The 20,143-nt window shown below is 41.6% G+C and overlaps 1 protein-coding gene across 2 annotated transcripts; it reads right to left on the bottom strand.

The window, feature by feature from the left end:
• Window positions 1-1,764: 1,764 nt before the first annotated feature.
• aqp11 (aquaporin 11) lies at window positions 1,765-6,988 on the bottom strand. Of its 2 annotated transcripts, XM_080888664.1 has the most exons (3): window positions 5,900-6,963; window positions 4,176-4,292; window positions 1,765-2,531 (listed from the first exon to the last, which is right to left on the bottom strand). In XM_080888664.1, the coding sequence occupies exons 1-3, from the start codon at window positions 6,663-6,665 to the stop codon at window positions 2,431-2,433; spliced, it is 984 nt and encodes a 327-aa protein (XP_080744790.1). In that variant the 5' UTR covers window positions 6,666-6,963; the 3' UTR covers window positions 1,765-2,430. The 2 variants fall into 2 exon arrangements, with proteins under 2 accessions (XP_080744790.1, XP_080744791.1); XM_080888665.1 differs by lacking the exons at window positions 1,765-2,531; window positions 4,176-4,292 and adding an exon at window positions 4,304-5,470 and having other exon boundaries at window positions 5,900-6,988.
• Window positions 6,989-20,143: the final 13,155 nt, after the last annotated feature.

Here is a 20,143-nt window from a genome sequence, read left to right as displayed (position 1 = left end):
TCAGCTTGTTTATTTCAGTGTTAGTGCAGATAACAGTGAAACTCAATGTGGATGGGAGCACCAAAGTTTGTCCGTCTGGAGCTGCTCATTAATTCGTATATCACAGAATTTCAAACACCACAACAGTTTGAGGTGTTTGTCTTCAGTCCTGTTTTTGAGCATCAACAGTTCATTTGTAAGGCGCTGTTCTCAGGCCAGCAGCTCTAGCGGTCCTGGTTAAAGTCGGTGTCAGCTGTGTGAGTTATAGATGTGATTTATTTCCTACAAACTAAAAAAGCTGAACCATCGTCCTCCAAGTGTTGATTACATCAGCGGTCCCCAACCCCCGGGCCTCGGACCGGTACCGGTCCGTGAGTCGTTTGGTACCGGGCCGCGAGAGTTGAGGCTCAGGTGTGAAATGTATGGTTTTCAGGGTTTTTATCGGTTTTCAGCGTTATTTTGTTATCGTTTTTATCGTTTACTCGGTTTTCCTGGGTCTTTTCACGTGTGTTATGAATAAATCTTCTTTGTTTTGGTACCGGTACTAGTTTCATTTTGTTGTATTTATCCGCGACACCTTAAAGGCCGGTCCGTGAAAATATTGTCGGGCATAAACCGGTCCGTGGCGCAAAAAAGGTTGGGGACCGCTGGATTGCATCATTTTTTACATGGTTTGTAAATGGAACAGTTCCATAGCATTATATTCTATAGACCATACTGGTGGATCTGGAGAAGCTGACCATTAAACCACCAGCCTTCCAATAATGGTAAACAGCCTGCACTTCCTCCTCAGCTGTCATTGAACAGGCAGTGAATGCCTACTCATTTGGATATGCGAGGAGCAGCGCCAGGAGCCTCTGGTGGCAATTTTTTAAGGATTTTATATATGATAGAAGCTTCTGAGTAATTTTCAGCTTTGCATGGTTTCACTAAGGTCAGTCAAAAGAGGAAGTGTAATCTCACAAAATTATATTTTCTTGATGGGCATCTTGACACTGGATTGAGTCTTGAATTTTGCAAATGTTTAATGGACTTTATCAAAAAACGGTAATCATAAAATAGTAAATGAGCCAATTATTGCATCAGCTTGTAAAAGTTTTCCATCTTGCAGATTATCTGCACAGAAGAAATCAAAAATATCTTTATTTAACTTATTTGAGCAGCCATGTATCCCACACGGTGAAATGAAAACGCCCTTTTCGAAGTTTCCTTCAGTTAATCTTCAGAAAACGGATCAAACTTTACTGCAGGCGTCTCAAACTCGCGGCCCACGTCACACCTATTTGCGGCCCATATATTGACGTGAAGAAATACAGTGGAATTTGGTCCTTGTTAAAGTGAGTTCTTTAAAAAGCAAAAAGTTTTTTAATATGAAGGCAACAAGAGCAGAGAGCACAAACATGCTGAGGGATTGGCTGTTAGTCCAGTGAGAGAGTCAAAAACTGATGTGCACACTTATGTCTGCGTTTTTATTTTGTTAAATACAAACACAATTATGCGATGTTTCTTGTTTTTCTGGTACTACTTGAACACTAAAGTGGCCCACAGCTCATTTAAGGTTGAGACCCCTGCTTTATGGTATCAACATAAAACTGATGCATATTTAACAGCAACAGATGTGTTCAGACTGACACTTGGATTTGGCTGAAATGTGTTTTTCAGCCCTGAAATGTGCAAAATTTCATGAAGCTAATATGAAGTATGAAGCTAATAACTTTTCGTGGCTTCTTTGGAAACACTAATGTTTTTGCTGAACCCTTCCCAGGATCAAAGAAACAACCAATCAGCACTGATTACACTGTTTATTTATGTTTGCATGTACAGTATTTACAAAGAGCTCAAAGGCACTAATTGCATTTGTGCAAAAACTAACAGACATGTGCATGTACACTCCTACACTGTGCATGGCTCAGGAATGTTGTATTAGGTAAAAATATGACTAAAATACACAGATCATTTACTCAAAGACAGACTAATGAGGTTGTTGCAATATTATGCTACATCACATTTTCAGTTTGCAGTTGTCAGATTAGTTTAGTAGCTTAAAAAGTGATTGAAACATAAAATAGGGGCTAAGTGTATGTTACTGTATAACATTTGTTTGCAGGGTTACAACACATCTGTGTCCTTTATATCAGCTCTGTGGTTCCAGTCTTTTAAAAAAAACAAAAAAAAACTCATGCAAACATTATTTTAGTAACCCTAAAAAAGGTCAGTGTGTTGACTCAGGATTAAATACAAAAAGTTCTACAGGTTTGATTGAAAGTAAAATGTTGGCGTTGCCCTGTTCACAAATTTAAAAGCTAATTTTGTGTTGAACTTCTCAGATGTGCTTCTGGTATCCCTTAAAAAGAAGTGCATTCGTGCGGTTCTTCTTCTTCCTTCTTTCTCAGCAGCAGGTTGACAGTCCGTCACAAACAGCTTCACCTGAAAATCGCCGTCCAGTAACGCTCACGCCTTCTTCTTGCTCTCCGTGGGAAGATGGCGAGGTGACGGTTTTGTTGAGAGCGCAGGGACGAGTTTGTCGAACAGCAGCACCGAGCTCATCATCCCTGAAAGAACCACGATGCAGAAGAAGAGGAAAAAAATTAAACTTTTAGGACAAAAGTTGTTTTCTGTATGTCAACCATGAAACTTCTGAATAAAACATTTAAGGTGTTACTGTGAAGCGACGCACACCGCTCAGATAAATGAAACAACTCCCAAACAACAGTCACCTCGAGGTGCTTTGTACCCAAAGCTGTCTTATTTTTTAACTACACAACAAATGTCAGTCAAAAACTGGAATATTTCATCGACCAAAATCTGATGTGTGCTCTCTCACGTTTTTGAGTTTTGCTGTTGCATCAAATTAAATGTGCCTGAATCCTGAAACGGCAATCATGGGATTTATTCCATTAAACAAACGATGTCATTCCTGAAGCACCGAGAGATATTTTTAGACGCTCGTCGCTCTGCCAGTGAAGGTAAATTACACACATCTTTGCTTCAAACAAATGAGTCATGAGATTTTAATATTTAAGCAGCTTATCAGATTTGTGTCAACACTTTGAACACAACTGGCTCGCTGGCTGCCAGAGACACAGGCACTAAAACGTAGCAGTGCTCATCGCTAATGCGGTTTCTTCTGTCTAACAGTTCAACTAAAACCTTTACTGGTGATCCACGTGGCAAAGAGGGGTCATTTATGACCACAGCTCTTTATTTCTGTGTACCGTCGTGTAAAAATATTTTCTATCTTGAATCTGTCCTGGAAATATAAAGACGAAACTGTCTTTAAGGCTGCACCACGTTTTGGACTCAACTTGAAAGAAAGGCAGATGTGAAGGGTAAAAGTGAGGTCAGAGGTCAAATGTATATGTATGTATATATGTATATGTAAATATATATGTAAACTCCACGGTGTGTGCATACAAAAATTGAAACAGAAACATTGTGGGGCGGTATACAAAGACAGTTATACAATATAATAAATAAATAAATAAATAAATAAATAAATGAATAAGGGAGGGGCTATGGTCATTTAGGGTGGGGATGGTAATTTCACTGAGACCAAAATATTGCACAGAACATGGAAAGACTGAGAAGGTCAGAAAGAAGGTCCAAAATAAAGTGATATTCAGGAACCCCATTTATCATTCCCTATACGCCGACACGATGAAAATACAATGACAGTAAGAAACATAGTTTTAAATAGCACTATTATTATCCCTTTGACATTCAGAGCAATCAACTGACCTTGAAGGAAAGATCGGAGGTCAAATGTGATATATTTTAAACCTTTATATGGTATTTTCTATATGTTGACGATACACACCACACTTGTAAGAATCATAGTTTCTTAGTTAAAAGGCTTTTTGTCTGTTTTCAAATAGCATGTAAGGCAAATGTTACTGGATTGTTAACATGACTCCACGCTACACCCCCTCAAAGTTTTATCAGAATTCATTCAGGACTTTTTGAGCTGTTGTGTTTATAAACAAAATGAAAAGCCAGAAGAAATTTCACTTATCCTTATTAAAAGTCAAAGACCTGAATTTATAGCACTGAGGATTTTCCAGCCAGTTTGTGCAAAAATCCCATTAAAAACTATTTTCAAACTGATGTTACTGGCTTCAGTCGGCAGCAGGAAAAATACTTGTGATCTCTTTAAGTTGAGATTTTTCTAGCGTCTCTGTCAGGTGTGTTAGTCTCACCGAGCAGCGGGCCCAGCCAGTAGACCACGCAGTACTCGAGGAAAGAGTGTCCACTGCAGGGGAACTGTGTGGAGAAGGCCAGCGCTGGGTTAAAGACAGCTCCGGTCACGCTGCCACCTGGACACACATGCACAGTTTTATTAGTGAACTCACATTTGTTCATCATTTAAATCTGCTATACAGCACAAAGCAGCTGAATGCATTCCTGAATCTGCCTTAGAAAGTTAAAGTCTGTGAAGGTTCTCAGTCATCCAGGTCATATTTGCATCTGGACTCCAGACGCTTTTCTTCTCCATAAAGGTATAAAAAGAGAGCAGAAAATGATAATATTCCAGCGGATGTGTGACTTTAAAGGTTACTGGCTGAAAAAAGGTCATTGATCAAACAGATTCTTGCTTAGATTTTAATTCGATTCTCTGCAGGAAAATTTGAAAATATTTCCTCCTAAATTCTCAGTATTCACTCATCAGCATTCAGTCAAACGTTCATTTACGGGTGTAGTTAAAAAACTGCTAATAACTGACTTTACACGGGAGTTGGTTGACGGACACAGTGAGAGATGTAATCTGTTACTCTTCATGTGAGAAAGAAGGTGTCTCTGAGATGTACTAATAGTGTGTTAGTTCCAAATAGTAAATTAGTGAATGTATTTCATGGCAGTTTGATTATTCTGGGACAAACAGTGCAGTCTTCCTCAAAGCATCACTGTGAATATAATCATATAATGTTAAAAATATAATAACAGTCTTTTTATTATTGGTCAATGAAATAAATAAATCCTCTTTATTATCAGAGTGAAAACACTTCCACAAACGAACGTCAACTGATGACTCCATAATTATTCACCTCTTTAAAGATGACTGACCTCATTCAACAGCCAAATGACTTATAAAATCCTAAAATCACATATTTCTGGAAGGTCCACTCACTGGTTATTCAGCATGCCAGGCTGCAGTTACACCATGCAGACAAAAGAGCACTCGGAGCAAGTTAAAGGAAAGTGTATTCAAAAGTAGAAGTCTGGGAATGGAGACAGAGGAGTTCACTTAAATCTGTCATGATGAAACGGAAGCAATCAAATCTGCCTAAATCTGACACTCAAAGGTAAACTGGATACCTGGCTGACCATCACGTTCACGACCAGGTGAGGACGGATCAAAGATCAGGAGTCGATTTTAAGCGTTGAGTTTGGCTTGATCATAATTGTCCCTGTCTGCTTGTTCTAAATAAACACACAGTGAACATGTGTTCCTCTACACACACTCAGAGTAAAGGTTCACCGGTCACGCTGCCACCTGATTGGCTCCCATTCTTAACACTTTAGGACTGAGGCTTTTCCAAGCCCCCAGTGTTTGTGAAGAGAGACCGTTATCATGGCTCTCCCGCAGGGTAACGTGTCACTGCCTTTTGATGCCTGCACTACCCTGAGGTGGGACACGTTGCCACATAACTATAAGCTGCACACTTTTGTGTGTAATATGATGAAAACTACACAAACAAAGCGGCTCCGACCCTCACACCGCTAATGCGTGTTTATGAGAGCAGGAGGTCTGAGCCACTGTTCAGCCACATTTAGGTGATTTTTATGTATTCGTGGCTGAAGTGTATGATTGGTGCCCGGTTCGATGTAAATACTCTGATGTGCTCGTGATTTCCGATCACGTGATTAATTAGCGGTGGAGCCGGATTTGATTCCCTGCAGCAGTCATATAGAGTTATCATACCTGCATAAACCGCTGTGGTGATGACCGCAGCCACGGCGTGCACGCGGAATTTCTCCTGCACCGATTGCGTGTGCGTGATAACAGTCTGAACCGCAAAGGCGCACGCGAGCTCAACCGCAGCGGCCTCGTGCAGGGGCGCGTGGATGGGGCTGGTGCATCGGAACCCGAACAGCTTGTGTCGCGCGTGCAGTCTCGACAGCCCGACCCCCCACAGCCTCGGCACCGCAGCGCGTGCAGCGGCGGCCGCCGCGAACTGGCACGCGATCCTCCGCAGGGCGCGGGAGCCCGACAACTTGGCGTGGTAGGCGCGCTCGAGCGCACCGGAGGGGTTCCCGATCGCCCCGCTGAAGGTGAGCCCGTGGACCACCGACGCCAAATACGTGAAGGTGAGCGCGAGACCAGGCTCGATGCCGCCCACCTCGGACAGCAGCTTGAGCTCGTGGGTGCAGCAGCACAGCTGGAAGGTGGACACGAGCTCCACCACGTACTCGGAGAGCCCGGTGTCTGCTAGGGCCCGAGCCAGCAACCTGCGGGTCACGTCGCTCAGCACGACGATCCCCGCGAGCACCGCCAAAGACACCGCCACGTCCGCAGACATGCTGCCGGCCGGTCCGTGCTCCCAGCCGGGGACAATCCCTGTGCGTGGCCGCTGCGTGCACTGAGCTGCGGGCCTCCTTTCTCCCACTAGAGCGCCCTGATGATGGGGTGCGGAAGTCTTTGCTGTGCCGGGGTGCTGTTTCTCTATACCGGAGGATGTGGAGTTCATGCGGGAGCAAATGAGCTCCAGTCCCGGTGGCTCACATGGTGCGGAAGTGACTGAGCTCCGCAGTCCTCCTCCTGCTGGTTGTCTGCTCACAGTACGGACTAGTGATGTGTCGGTCGCGAACGAAATGTAAAAGGAAAAGGCTGAAAATTTAAATAGTTAAGAGTTGAAATGTGAATAGTTGGTTTTTGTATTATATGATTTATTTCTTACATTTTATGTGGAGTGAATAAATAAAAGTATATTTACGGTGGCCCCTACAGACAAAGCATGTGCCAACTCCAAAACACATAAAAACTCAGAAACACACAAAAACTCAAAACACATACAAAAGACAACCGAAGTGCTCCAGGATGCTGGGCGCAGTGTTGAGCTTTTGTTATCTTGTGGCTACACAAGCCAGCAAGTACCAACGACCGGATTTGGTGTGTGGTAGTAACAGGTAAATGAACTTTTTTTTTAATTATTTGAACATATATGAGTGCTTGTGTATAAATACACAGAAAATACACAAATGCTTTCAATTGTGTAATTTAAGTGATCTAGTAGCTCTGTTTTGGAAGTTCAGTTAATGCTAGAAATGTGTTTTGGAGTTTGTACTAAGTGTTTTGTCTCTAGGGGCCACCGCATATTTATATATAAACATATATAAATAAAACCATTTTTTTTACATTAGTAATTCCTTTTGTGCATAATGTTATATTATTGTTAACAATAAATTAAAGCAACAAAACAACCTGAAGAGCCGGCTCTTTTTAGTGAGCTGAGCCGAAAGACCCGGTACTCTAAAAAGAGCCGGGAATCCCATCACTAGTACGGACTCAGATCAGTATAACGATGTAGGGAAAGGAGGGCTGATTCACTGCGTTTCTTCTCCTTCTTCCGCTTTCTTCCATGTTTTTTCTCCCACTCGCGGCCCTGTGACATCACACACAAACATTTTAAAATTTACTCAAACAGAAGCAATAATCATATTTACAGTACAAAAGAGTTACTATCAAATTATATTTAATGTCAATAATACTTTTATATTGTGCAGAATCATGAAGTATGATCATGAGTACTGGTTCATTAAAGTATTCTTCACTATTTTGTTGCAGTAGATTATTTCAATTAACCTACTTCATATTCTGCAGTGAAATCTAAATTAGTGAAGAAATAAAGCAGACACCATAAACCATCCCTTAAATTGTGTTGGCCGGCATTCTGTTTTTGGCTGCATGTTAAGGTCAAAATGCTGATGAGGTCTGATCCAGTTTACTGATATACTCTGTTCTACATCCTGCACTGTAATATGAGGATTGTGTGTTTATTAAAATTAAAAATCATCATGGAGTCATTGACAAAAGAACATCAACATTCAGCCTGTTAAATTAGATTTAGATATTTTTATTTCAGAAATGATTCCTAACAAAAATGGAGAATATAAAAACACAATCAAAGCAGTCAAGTCCATATTATGAAGTGTTTGCTGTATCAGACAATCATGTTTCCAGTCTGCTGCATCACAACAATTGAAATGCAAATATAAATGATTCACAACAATGAAAACAATATAGTGCAGATAAACATGGTGCTGTAATGAATCTGCTCTTAAACACAATAACAAAATACATTTTCCAAGAGAGATGATAATGATTCACATCAGCGTGAAGAACGAATACATTTACAACTGGTTTCTAACATTTCTTATAGATCGAACTGATCACTGATAGAAACAGAAGAATATTCAAAATGATACTCTGAGAGATACATGAATGAGATATGGATAAACATCAAATTACATAAAACAAAAAAGCACAAAATCACTATAACTGAAATAAAATATGAGCAGAAATATAGAAGAATTAAGTCAAAAGATAAAAAAGGCAAAATGTTTAAAATATGAAATCACATAAGAGACTGAACCGTCCACTCAGGTCACAGATTCATATCTACAATAATAATTTTGTTTGTTTTTATTTTGATTTCATCACTTCTATGTATTATTATTATTATTATTATTGTTATTATTATTATAAGCATATTAAGTGTGTGTCTGAGCTGAAAGCTGCTCTCCTCTCCTGGTTTTCTGTATCACACAGACCACAACAACACAAAGCATCACCTGCAGACCGCTGAGCAGTATCCACCTGACTCTGTAGAAGGTCGATTAAACCCCAAAGGGCTCTCTGTAGATCAGAACAAATTTTTCTGCTGACACACACTCATCCTGTGACTTAAAACCTGCACACACATACTCTCCTGCATCTTCCAGTGAGACATTAGAGATTATCAGGCTGTCACGGGAACAAGTGATTCTATTGTCACTGCAGAACTCATCATCGTACACAATTTTGCCTTCTGTTTGGATCGACTTCATGAACATAAAGCCCGAAGTACTAGTTTTCCAATCATCAGAGCATCTCATAGTGACTTCATCTCCCTCTGAGAAAACCTTTACTGCAGGTGGACCAAATTTAGGGCACACGAAAAGCCAGTACTGATGTATTACTTTTTCACCTTCACAGTAGTAGATACCTGAATCATTTAACGTTAATGATGGAAGTACCAGCGAGAAGTTTCGACCAATTTCTTGATCAGCATCGTAGGAAATTTCCTTCATCCAAACTGGGGGCTGGTCATGAATGGGGTCCATGAAGGGACACTCCAGCACAGCTGTGTCTCCCTCTGAAGCATAACGTAGCTTTGTTTGTTTGGTCAAATGTACAGAGTAAGTGCTCACACACTGCTGTTGGTTCATCACCAGGCAGATGTAAGACGTTGGTCGTGTGTTGACATGAAGAAGTGATGCGTTTGTCACCTGCAGGAAACTTTCTTGGACTTTATTCACCTTCAAAATTGTTCTGTCTTCGAAACTACTCAGCCCGGCTTGTTGCCACTCCCCGTAATGTCTGATCCAACGCACCGTCAGATTCTCACCTGCTCCTTTACATCGCACGTCTTCAGTGGCATCAGGACTTATGATAGATTCTTCCCACCTTACTGTCTTGCACACAGTCAGGCTGATGTTTCTCTCATATGTCACGCTGCCCTGAGTCCAGCACACATCTTGGTACAGTCCAGAGTCTGAGTGGGCCAGGTTGTTGAGAGTAAATGAAGGAGAACCATGAAATGTCTTAGGAAATGAGAGTCGTCCTGTCAGGTCTTCATGTACTGTGAATTTTCTGTTCCGGGGGTCAGAGATGTTCCACAGGACCAGAGTATCTTCACCAACACGTCTGGAGGTGATGCAGAAGCTGTTGTGATCTGGGAGCTTGAACTGTAAAGAGTCTCCTTCTTTTCTTATGGCGATAAATTCTTCTGCATGAATGTTGCTGATGAGAGTGAACAGCAGGGAGAAGCAGAGCTGTGCGACTGCAGCCATCCTGCTCAGAGGTCTCCTGGTGAGTGTCGTACAAGCACTGACTCTGCTCGCTTCATGAGCTTCCTGTTTGTGGTTGGAGGAGGAACGCCACTTTATGATGTCATCAAGGAACACTTTGAAGCATTTGGCTCGATATCACGCCGTATATCTGCTTTCACTCTTCACAGGCCAAAGTGTGGACACGTTTTTTTATACTTCGTTGCATGGGTCCAGGGGTATCAAACATGTGGTCTGGAGCACAGAACCGGCCAGTCACAGTGTCCAATCTGAACCATTACAAGTGAGATAATGTCAGCTTTACCACACAGCCATGAATATTTATGAAAATGTAAAAGTCCTTTCTAAACTATTTAAAACTTTTTGAATCGTTTTTTTCACAAAAAAGACAGAAAGATGGCGGGGCGCTAGGTCGCTGCGGAACTATGGCATTACACATGTGACAATTATATTATCTTGGCAGCATTTAGAAGAAATACATAGTTAATATGTTTTAGGCTGTCCCGAATTCTGTGATGTTGGGCTGAGAACAAACAACCAATACTCAGAGCAGGTTCAGTCAATCAACAATTATTTATTATCATACATGTATGGGAGAAGTACAAAATACCAGTCTCTGTGCCGCTCTCAAAGAAAAACACATGAAATCTACTGTTTTATTTTTCAGGGCGCACGCCCCTTCATGAGTAAGCAGATAACATAACATGCGTCAGTTACAGTTCGTGGCGGCTAGATAGAATTCCTTTTTTGGCACTCTTCTATAACACTTAGGATCTCAACTGCCTTTCACTCCAGGTGTTTCCTGTTGTTCTCACTATGAGGCCCAGGATCAGATGTGGCACATACTGAATACATCCTGTTCCTGTATCTGTAGGGATTTATACCAAATCTACACAAGTGGAAAAAATTAAGGTCATTTGTTGCAGAGAAAGGATTGATGGACAATGTGGAGGATATGTGGGAGGAAACGGACGTCAAACCACTGAAGTAAACATGTTTTCAGAGATAATGAAGAACTGCATGTGGGAAAGTGTACGAAACAGATAAAAGCCACGTGTGTGTGTGTGTGTGTGTGTGAGAGGGTCATTTTCTAAAGTATCAGATTATAAAGTCAAAGAGAAAACAACTTTACCATAAAAAACAGGCTGCGGAGCATCCACACTTCTTAAATCAGTAGTATATAACTGTCACATGTAAATGTGTAACAGCAGCAGTTATAACAGTCGTGATTGTGTTTTTGAATGCATGTCCAAGGTGTAGTTTATACCCTTGAGTAAGTATCTTGTTTGCACTTTATAGATATGATATTAATGTCATAGACGGTGTTATAGAAGCACTCGCTTCTCTCTCTTTCTCGGCAGCTGTCGGAGGGGCTTTTCAACCCAGGTACGTGATCCATGGTCCAATCAGCAGCCCACTGCACTTCAGTAGAGGAACAACCTGCAGAAATTCTTAAAACACAGGACAAAACACAAGCAGCTAACACAGACTTCTTATGGCAACTGTTGGGAGAAAGAAGTGATGAAACAGATGTCGGCTTTCTCACCCAACCATGGACATGCCGTTGGAAAGCTGACAGCTCACAGATTCTGATGACGGGTCTACACTTTGTGTTTACGTCTTTTTTTGCGCTAGATTCTGAAGCTGCAGGTCTTATCACTCTCCAACCAAAATTAACTGAACCAGCAGCAAAAGAAGATCCCAACTACATTTCAAATTTCGCGTCACATAAACACCATCATGAATTCCCTACGTTAAGAAGTGGCTCGGCCTTCCAAAATGCCTCCGCAGCGCTAGACTCTACAGCGACGGGATACTGTCACTGCCTATTGCTAGTCTGGTAGAGGAGTTTAAATGTGCAAAAGTGAGGCTTGAGATGTCACTCATGGTTTCCCGGGACCCCATAGTGAGAGGCACTGCTCCCACCTTGGAAAGGGGAGGAAGTGGACTCCAGCCACATCTGTGCTACAGGCCAAATCTGCTCTTCGCCATCGTGACGTGGTGGGTCACATCCAACAGGGCAGAGGAGGATTTGGTCTTGGAACAGTAACACCTCTGTGGCAACAGGCATCCGTAACCAAACGTCGGAAAATGGTGATGGTGGAGGTGCGTCAACAGGAGGAAACAGCCAGACATGCCAGAGCCGTAGCGCTGGCCAAGCAGGGTCACTGGATGAATTGGGAGAGTGTTGAAAAGAGGAACTCTCATGGAGTGAAATCTGAGGAATGGAGTCTAATAGACTAAGTTTCATCATCTGAGCGACATACGATGTGCTACCTTCCCCTATAAATCTGCAGCTGTGGTTTGGAAAGGACCCATCCTGCCCCCTGTGTACAGTCCCAGCAATACTCAAGCACATCTTGGTTGGTTGTAGGACTAGCCTTACTCAGGGCAGAGACACATGGAGACACAACCAGGTCCTCAGGTGTCTAGCCAAGAAAGTTGAGTGCAAGAGAAAATCCATCAACACTCAACCTTTCACAAACCAAGAGGATCGTCGGCCTTCATCAACATTTGTCCGGGAGGGAGACAAGCCGAGGACAAGCCCCTCAACCCCGGACCTGGGCCCGCTGAAGGTTGCCAGGGATTGGTAGATGCAAGTGGACTTGGATCAGAGGCTAATGTTTCCCTCAAACATCGTAACAACTACTCTGAGACCAGACCTCATCCTTTGGTCCAACTCCCGAAAACTTGCGTACGTCATTGAGCTGATGGTACCATGGGAGGAAGCAATTGAGCGTAAGAAGCTGCGGTATGCCAACTTGGCAGCTGAGGCAGAGGACAGAGGCTGGAAGATCAAGGTGCGCCAAGTGGAAGTGGGGTGCAGGGGCTTTGTTGCCAGTACAACAGCAAAACTGCTTAGAGAGATTGGGATCAGAGGACAGCGCAATGGCAGGCTATAAGAGAATTAGCTAACACTGCTGAAAGGACCAGTCACTGGCTATGGTTAAAAGGGGCTGACATCACTTTGGCAGCTAAGGCAGTCAGCTAACCGCGACACACATGCCCAGGATGGATCATCCCGTGGAGGGCATGCCTAAGTAGAGGGCTCTTCTTCTCTTTCCTGGGAGGCAGTGGGGAGGTAGAGTGTACAGCCTGATCTGGCGGAGAGGTATGGGAAGCCAGATTGGGCGCCCCCCTTCCGGCTCTCCTCTCTGCTCTCTCCTATCTTGTCTCTTTTGTTTTACTTCTCTCCATCACCTTTTCTATCCCTTTAAAGAAGTGAGCCTCCATAAATGTTAAAGAGGTAAGTATTACTTGTCAGTAGCAGGGAATTGATAGAAGAAAATAAATTGTAGAAAACTAAACAGAAGAAAGAAGAGAAAAAACAATTTAACATAAACCAGTGACACACTCCAGGGCCTGATCAACCCTGGCAGGGCCTCCTTGGATGAGGGTGTCTAGTGATAAAGGCCGAAACACCTGATGATTCCAAGGTCCACTACTGACGATGTGTCCCAAAATTGAATATGATAATCTAGATCAGATCTCTAATCCCTACACATAACCAAGGAAGGTTAAAAAATGGCAGATTAGCCTGGGTAAAAGACCAAAACACCCTGTTAAGTTCAGGCATACAACGATGTGTCCTGCTGGTAAAGTTTATGGGCTGCCTTTCCTCATAACAGCCATCCCTCAAGACTTTCTCTATTCGAAGCAGTGCATTATCAGGGATTGTAACATCTAGTCCTTTTACTGAACCACCACGATAAAATCCCACTTCCTGCTGAGCTCTCTCTCTCTCTCGGTGTACTTCAAGAACAGTTTCCCATCTAAACATCTCTCTTTTCTGCATTATTCGCTTGCTTATTCCACACCAGTCTACCTTTGTGTACAGCACTGTTGGCCGCTGTTTTTTTAATTTTTATTTAACCGTCTTCTTCTACTGCAGAATAGTTTTTAGGTTATCTGCTTTAAAAAGCCAGGCCAGGCAAATCTCCTTCATCTTTGTCTGTGTTTTATGTTCAGTTACTTTGACGCAAAGGCATCTGCTGTGATGCTTACACCTCTGATGAAGTGTCAGCTTTCTTTTTATAGATGTAAAAATATGGATATGTACTGATAAATGATCAGAATTATAATAATTTCTGACTGTCTGAGGCAAAATTTCCCCAATCCAAATCAAATCGTGGATCGAATCGAATCAGGACCTTGTGAATTGGAATCGAATCGATTCTAGAAATCAGTGACGATACCCAGCCCTGGCGGAGCACTCACAGGCTTTGTGTATTAGTTGCTGTTTCCTAAAAACAATCAAGTATTTGAGTGAAATCCCTTTTCTCATTAAATGTCAAAGACCTAAATTTATAGTACTGAGGATTTTCCAGCCAGTTTGTGCAAAAATCACATTAAAAACTATAGTGGAGCCCCGACTTACGAAATTAATTCATTCCCGAGGGTCTTTCGTAAGTCGAAAATTTTCGTAAGTCGAAGCACCCATTGCGCGTTTTGACTGAGGCGATGCTGAACGATAGACTATAGGCTAACTAGAACAACAATACGTCGTTCAAGTGGAACAATGAAGCGCAAGTACGGAAGCCAAGGGGTTGTCAAATGATTCGGAAGTCATTGTGGGCATTGTAGGCTCAGCCAATCAGAGCCAGCGGGTTTCATTACTCGGGCATTTTGCCGTAACACGGGCAAAGATATTGCCGTTCAGTGCCTTCGTAACTTTAATTTTTCGTGAAACGGGGTATTCATAAGTCGGGGTTCCACTGTATTTTCAAACTGATGTTACTGGCTTCAGTCGGCAGCAGGAAAAATACTTGTGATCTCTTTAAGTTGAGATTTTCCTAACATCTCTGTCAGGTGTGTTAGTCTGACCGAGCAGCGGGCCTAGCCAGTAGACCACGAAGTACTCGAGGAAGGAGTGTCCACTGCAGGGGAGCTGTGTGGAGAAGGCCAGCGCTGGGTTAAAGACAGCTCCGGTCACGCTGCCACCTGGACACACATGCGCAGTTTTATTAGTGAACTCACATTTGTTCATCATTTAAATCTGCTATATAGCACAAAGCAGCTGAATGCATTCCTGAATCTGCCTTAGAAAGTTAAAGTCTGTGAAGGTTCATCAGAGACTCTGTTCATCCCAGTGTGGAGTCCATGCAACTCTGGCCCACAATAAATGAAAAACATAAAAATGACAGTTTCCCTCAACAGCCACTTCAAAATCATACGTAATAGTGGGGTAAAACTGAAAGTATGAAGCAAAGTATATAAACTACTGATAATTACTCAAAATATTTAAATCTTCACTAAGATGGGTCAATTACAAAACACATATTCATAAAAAAGTAACTTTTCCCAGGATAGCTGAAAACACTATTTAACGTGCCGCCTTAGGTGACGAACTCATTATAAACATAACACAAAATCTATACATGACTCTAACATTTACACGTACCTACAAAACAAAATGCAGCAGCAGGCCTCTCTGCTGTGGAGGGTGAGGAGTGACAAAATGAATTAATTAAATACACCATTAAATAATTAAATGCCCATTTGTTTCATTTACAACATTTAATAAATTATTTATTTCAATTTTTAAAATGTAAGTAAAGTTTTAAAATGCAGCGTTTTTCTGTCACCAACTACATTTTTAATAATGTTTTAGCCACAAATGTAGTAATGTAATCTTCACGTTTGGTCAGGTTGTGAAAAGTCAGCACATGCGATGTTTTCGGTGATGTCGCTAGCTCTGCTAACAGTCAGCTGACAGAGTGTACTGAGCTCACAGCTTAGCTGATTTTGACAATAAGTGGGAAGATTAACATAAAGTGACTGACCTGGGTTAAAGATGACAAACAGGATTTAAAAGGCAGTTAGAAAACTACAGAGCACTTTATAGGCGAACCCACTTTATCAGTGGCTGATTATCCAATCACTGGCACACAGCTTTAAAACCTCCACTGAGTTTTAGCTCTCAGTGGTTAAACATTGGACTCAATTCACTCAGGTTCTGTCTGTCAGGTTGTGCTTACTTCGCTGTTTTATTTACAGCTGAGCAAATCGGTTTGGCACAGATTAAAGTTAAGTTTCATGACTGCATAGTTTTACTGAAGTTTATTGTCTCACTGGCACACATGTTAGACTGAAACATTCGGTTTTCTTTATCTGGTGTTCGTATGTGTTACGTTTTTTTCTTTTTAATCGTGAATTTTGAATTAAAACTAACATTAAAAATCTTTTTTATATGAGGATGTCAATGGAAAATTGTACTTAGTAGTCAGTATAAGCTTTTAATGATATAAGTTTACATGTGATAGAACACTGATGACCTTTGTATGACTTAGACTGTTGTCCACTATAAGATTTGTTTCTGTTTTATAAATTCTTTCCCACAGCGATAATAGCTGAACAAGCAGTTTATCTCCTACCAGGAAGAGGAGAGCTGGACACTTTTATCAGCGCTCCCTCACAAGAAGAGGGGCCGCGTCCTTCAGAATCACACACACACACACACACACACACACACACACACACACACACACACACACACACACACACACACACACACACACACACTTAACATACGCACATACATACGCACCAACATTCCTCTGTCTGTTCACTATTGTATTACTTTTGTATATAAATAAAAACCAGGGCAGTGGCAGAGCGCACATCGCAGGGCCCCCACTCTGGTGTGAGCGTTCTGTGATCGCCCTTGCAAGTAAAAACTGCAGCGTGTGTGTCTCCACTCTCTGACTCTCAGCTGAAGAAGTGTCTCTTAGAATAAATCTCTTGACAGAGGAGGAACGAGAAAGCACATTTTCCACCGAGAGGAGCAGCATCTGAACCAGCATGCTGATCATGAAGACTCCAGTCTGTCCAGAAATATCCACTGTTTAATATTTATTCAACTGTAGAATTTTCTGAGTTTACTAAAATAAAAATAAAATCAGAGTGACATCTGATTTGTGTGGGGTGTTTTCTTTTTCTCTCTCTTTTTTTAAAAATGATGTTCATGTTCCTTTTAACTCTCAAAGGCTTCTTAGAAACTATGAAAGACAAAACACATCGTGCAGACTTCTGGATGTTAGAAGAAAACTAATACTGATGGGTTTCACAGTGTCAAACAAGTCTGATGAAGTTAAACCTAAGAGTTGCTACATGACAGAAACACCAATATTATCTCTTTTAATAAAGTTTACATGTGTATACACAGGTCACGCTGAGTATTGAACAGAAAGCACAAAGATCAGGTGTTAATCTGATTTATTTGCTCTCTCTCCTTCTTTTTAATATTCGTTATAATTCAGAAATGGCGACTGAAACAAGTAGATATAACCCTAGGAAATGAAGCCGGTGTACCGTCAGCTGGGGTCATGAGAGTTGTGTACCGGGTCTATCGGGTAGCAGGTCTATCACACGCTTTGCTGTGAGACTGGGCTGGGCAGACATCCAGGAAATCCACAAAATCAGCACTTCTGCAAAGAGGCTCCATCTTAAAACAACGCTACATCCTCGGCTAAAAAAATATTAAAAGTGTATTTGGTGACACACAAACAGAGTACTTCAAAGCACAGTTCAGTTATTTTCTACATGTTCATAATTGTTGCTGAGAAACGCCCTGTTAGATTTGTATTGTTTATTGTCATTTATGCTTAGAAATATTTAACCATATATACTTAGAGGTGTATAATCGATTGTGTAGTGATAGGATGTGTGATCCTTAATAGTCTTCAAAGGCTTTGTGTGCATTCCAGAGTGCTCTGGCATTCACACCCACACTCTGGGAGCATGGGAGAGGTCGTACCTTCTCTTATTGTTTTATGGTCGGATAAACGTGTCTATATCTGTTTTAGGCTAAGTGCCTTTTGTTTAGATGAACTGTTGGACTTCCAAACCAGCAGGGTTAGGGAAGTCGTTTATGGGGTCACACTCTGACCACACACACACACACACACACACACACACACACACACACACGCACACACACACACACACACACACACACACACGGTACTCTGTGTGTATGTAGACGTCATATGTTAATGAACCTATGTATATTCATGTAACCTCAATAAAAGAGCAGTGTTACGGGGGAGTGGACGAGAGCGACTGGGGTCAAGCGAAGGAACGGCGCTTGTCGTGGTTCTCTCCCTCATGCATGAGTAACATGAAGAATTTTGCCTACTTGGTGTTTAATGCTTTTTGCTGTGTAGTTGAATTGTCCTTAACGTTCCAGCGAATGGGTTTATGCTACAAACCTATCACGCCCGCTGAAGGAATGGCCACCAGCCTGAAGCAATGGTTTTGACTCAAACAGCATTAACCCCGCCCCTGAGTTTGAATGTGAGTGAAGTTGGCCCCCCCACCTTCTTCAAATCCAACAAAAGTGGTATCAAACATTTGTGCTACGTTTGTGCTGCAAAAATTGTCGTTTGTGCTGCTATCATTTTAAAGATATTCAAGAAAATTTCTAGAGGTCATCAGAGGTCAACCAGCCCCCCCACATTAATGGAATCAAACAAAACTGGTGTCAATCAACTGTGTTACGTTTGTGCTGGTTTGTGCTGCTAAAATTGTTGTTTGTGCTGCCTCTGTTTTAAAGATATTAATGAAAATGCAAACGACAAAAGGTCAACCAGCCCCCCACATCACCCAAATCAAACAAAAGTTGATGTCACAGGTTTGTGCTGCAAAAAATTTTGTTTGTGGTGCTATTATTTTAAAGATATTAATGAAATTCCATCCATTTGCTTATCCTTTTCAGGGTCGCAGGGGGTGCTGGAATCTATCCCAGCTGTCATAAGGCAAGAGGCAGGGTACATCCTGGACAGGTTGCCAGTCTGTCACAGGGCCAACACACAGGGACAGACAACCATTCACACTCACATTCACACCAATGGGCAATTAGGATTAACCAATTAACCTATCACCACAAGCTGCATGTCTTTGGAGAGAGCCCACGCAAACACGGGGAGAGAACCTGCAAACTCCACACAGAAAGACCCTGGCGTGATGGTGGAATTGAACTCAGGACCTTCTTGCTGTGCGGCAACAGTGCTAACCACTGTGCTGCCGTAATAATAACAACATTAAATAACATTTATGAAGAAATTTAAAGGGGCATGCCAGTAGGTGCGTATCAGTTTATAATTAGATAAGGTGTTTTGAGCCGATAAGCTGGTTGTGGATCACTGACTACCATGTTTCTTAACATTACCTTACTCCATCTAGTGTGCTACCAGCAGGGTATATGCTAAAATGCTAATGGTTGTTAAAACATTAACCTAATAATATGTGAACTGTAGCTTTTAAGTCAAATGCTAATATTAACAAAAGTGCTGTCATTTGTATGTAGGCTGTCATGAGCAAGTTGTATAAAATTAACATACACAGGAGTGCACTTCAGTGATTCAGCAAATCTGAACTCAAAGGCTCCAAACAGCCTGCAGAACTGTGAATCTCAGATAACTGTCAATGTTACCTGAAAGGGCCGACCTATATTTTTTGCAAGAGTCAAACTTCTGTAGCCATGGTCACAAAGGGCTATTAAATGAGTGGGCTATTAAACACGTGTGGGATTGACACAGACACAGATTTATCTCAACAGAGTCTGGATTTATCTACAAGTATTTTAATGATGAGCTTTGAACATTGACTAAATTCATTTTTATACCAATCAAATGAATTTTGAACTAGATCGTGTTAAGGATAAACTGATAAACTCTGCCAAAAAAACCAAACATAGCGACCTGTGTTTGGTTTGTGATCACCAGGGGGTGCTATCATACACATTCTTCTTCTGAGAGAAAAAAACAAGAGTTGAAGAAAACATGTGCTAGCTATCTTATTTGCATTTTTAAGATCCCATGAGCAACAGCAATCATCAACACTTCAATTTACTACGTCAAAACAGTGTATCAAAGTAAGTAATTTAATGTCCACTTAAAGATGTAGAATTAAAGTTATAACCAAATTATAGCAGTAATATATCACATTTTTAATTTTTGCTTGACAGATGCAAAAGAAATCAGTGGTGGACAAAATTGCAGTATTTGAAGTCCTTCATGCTTCTAAAGAAGCAGTCATAAAAAAATGGAAAAGTTTCAACTCCAAGTGATGACATATGGCAAAATCTATGCAAACAACTTGGTGAAAAGATGACACC

This window comes from Rhamphochromis sp. 'chilingali' (genome assembly GCF_963969265.1).
Source record: "Rhamphochromis sp. 'chilingali' genome assembly, chromosome: 8".
NCBI classification, from domain to species: domain Eukaryota; kingdom Metazoa; phylum Chordata; class Actinopteri; order Cichliformes; family Cichlidae; genus Rhamphochromis; species Rhamphochromis sp. 'chilingali'.
This window is presented reverse-complemented; position numbering and strand designations above follow the sequence as displayed.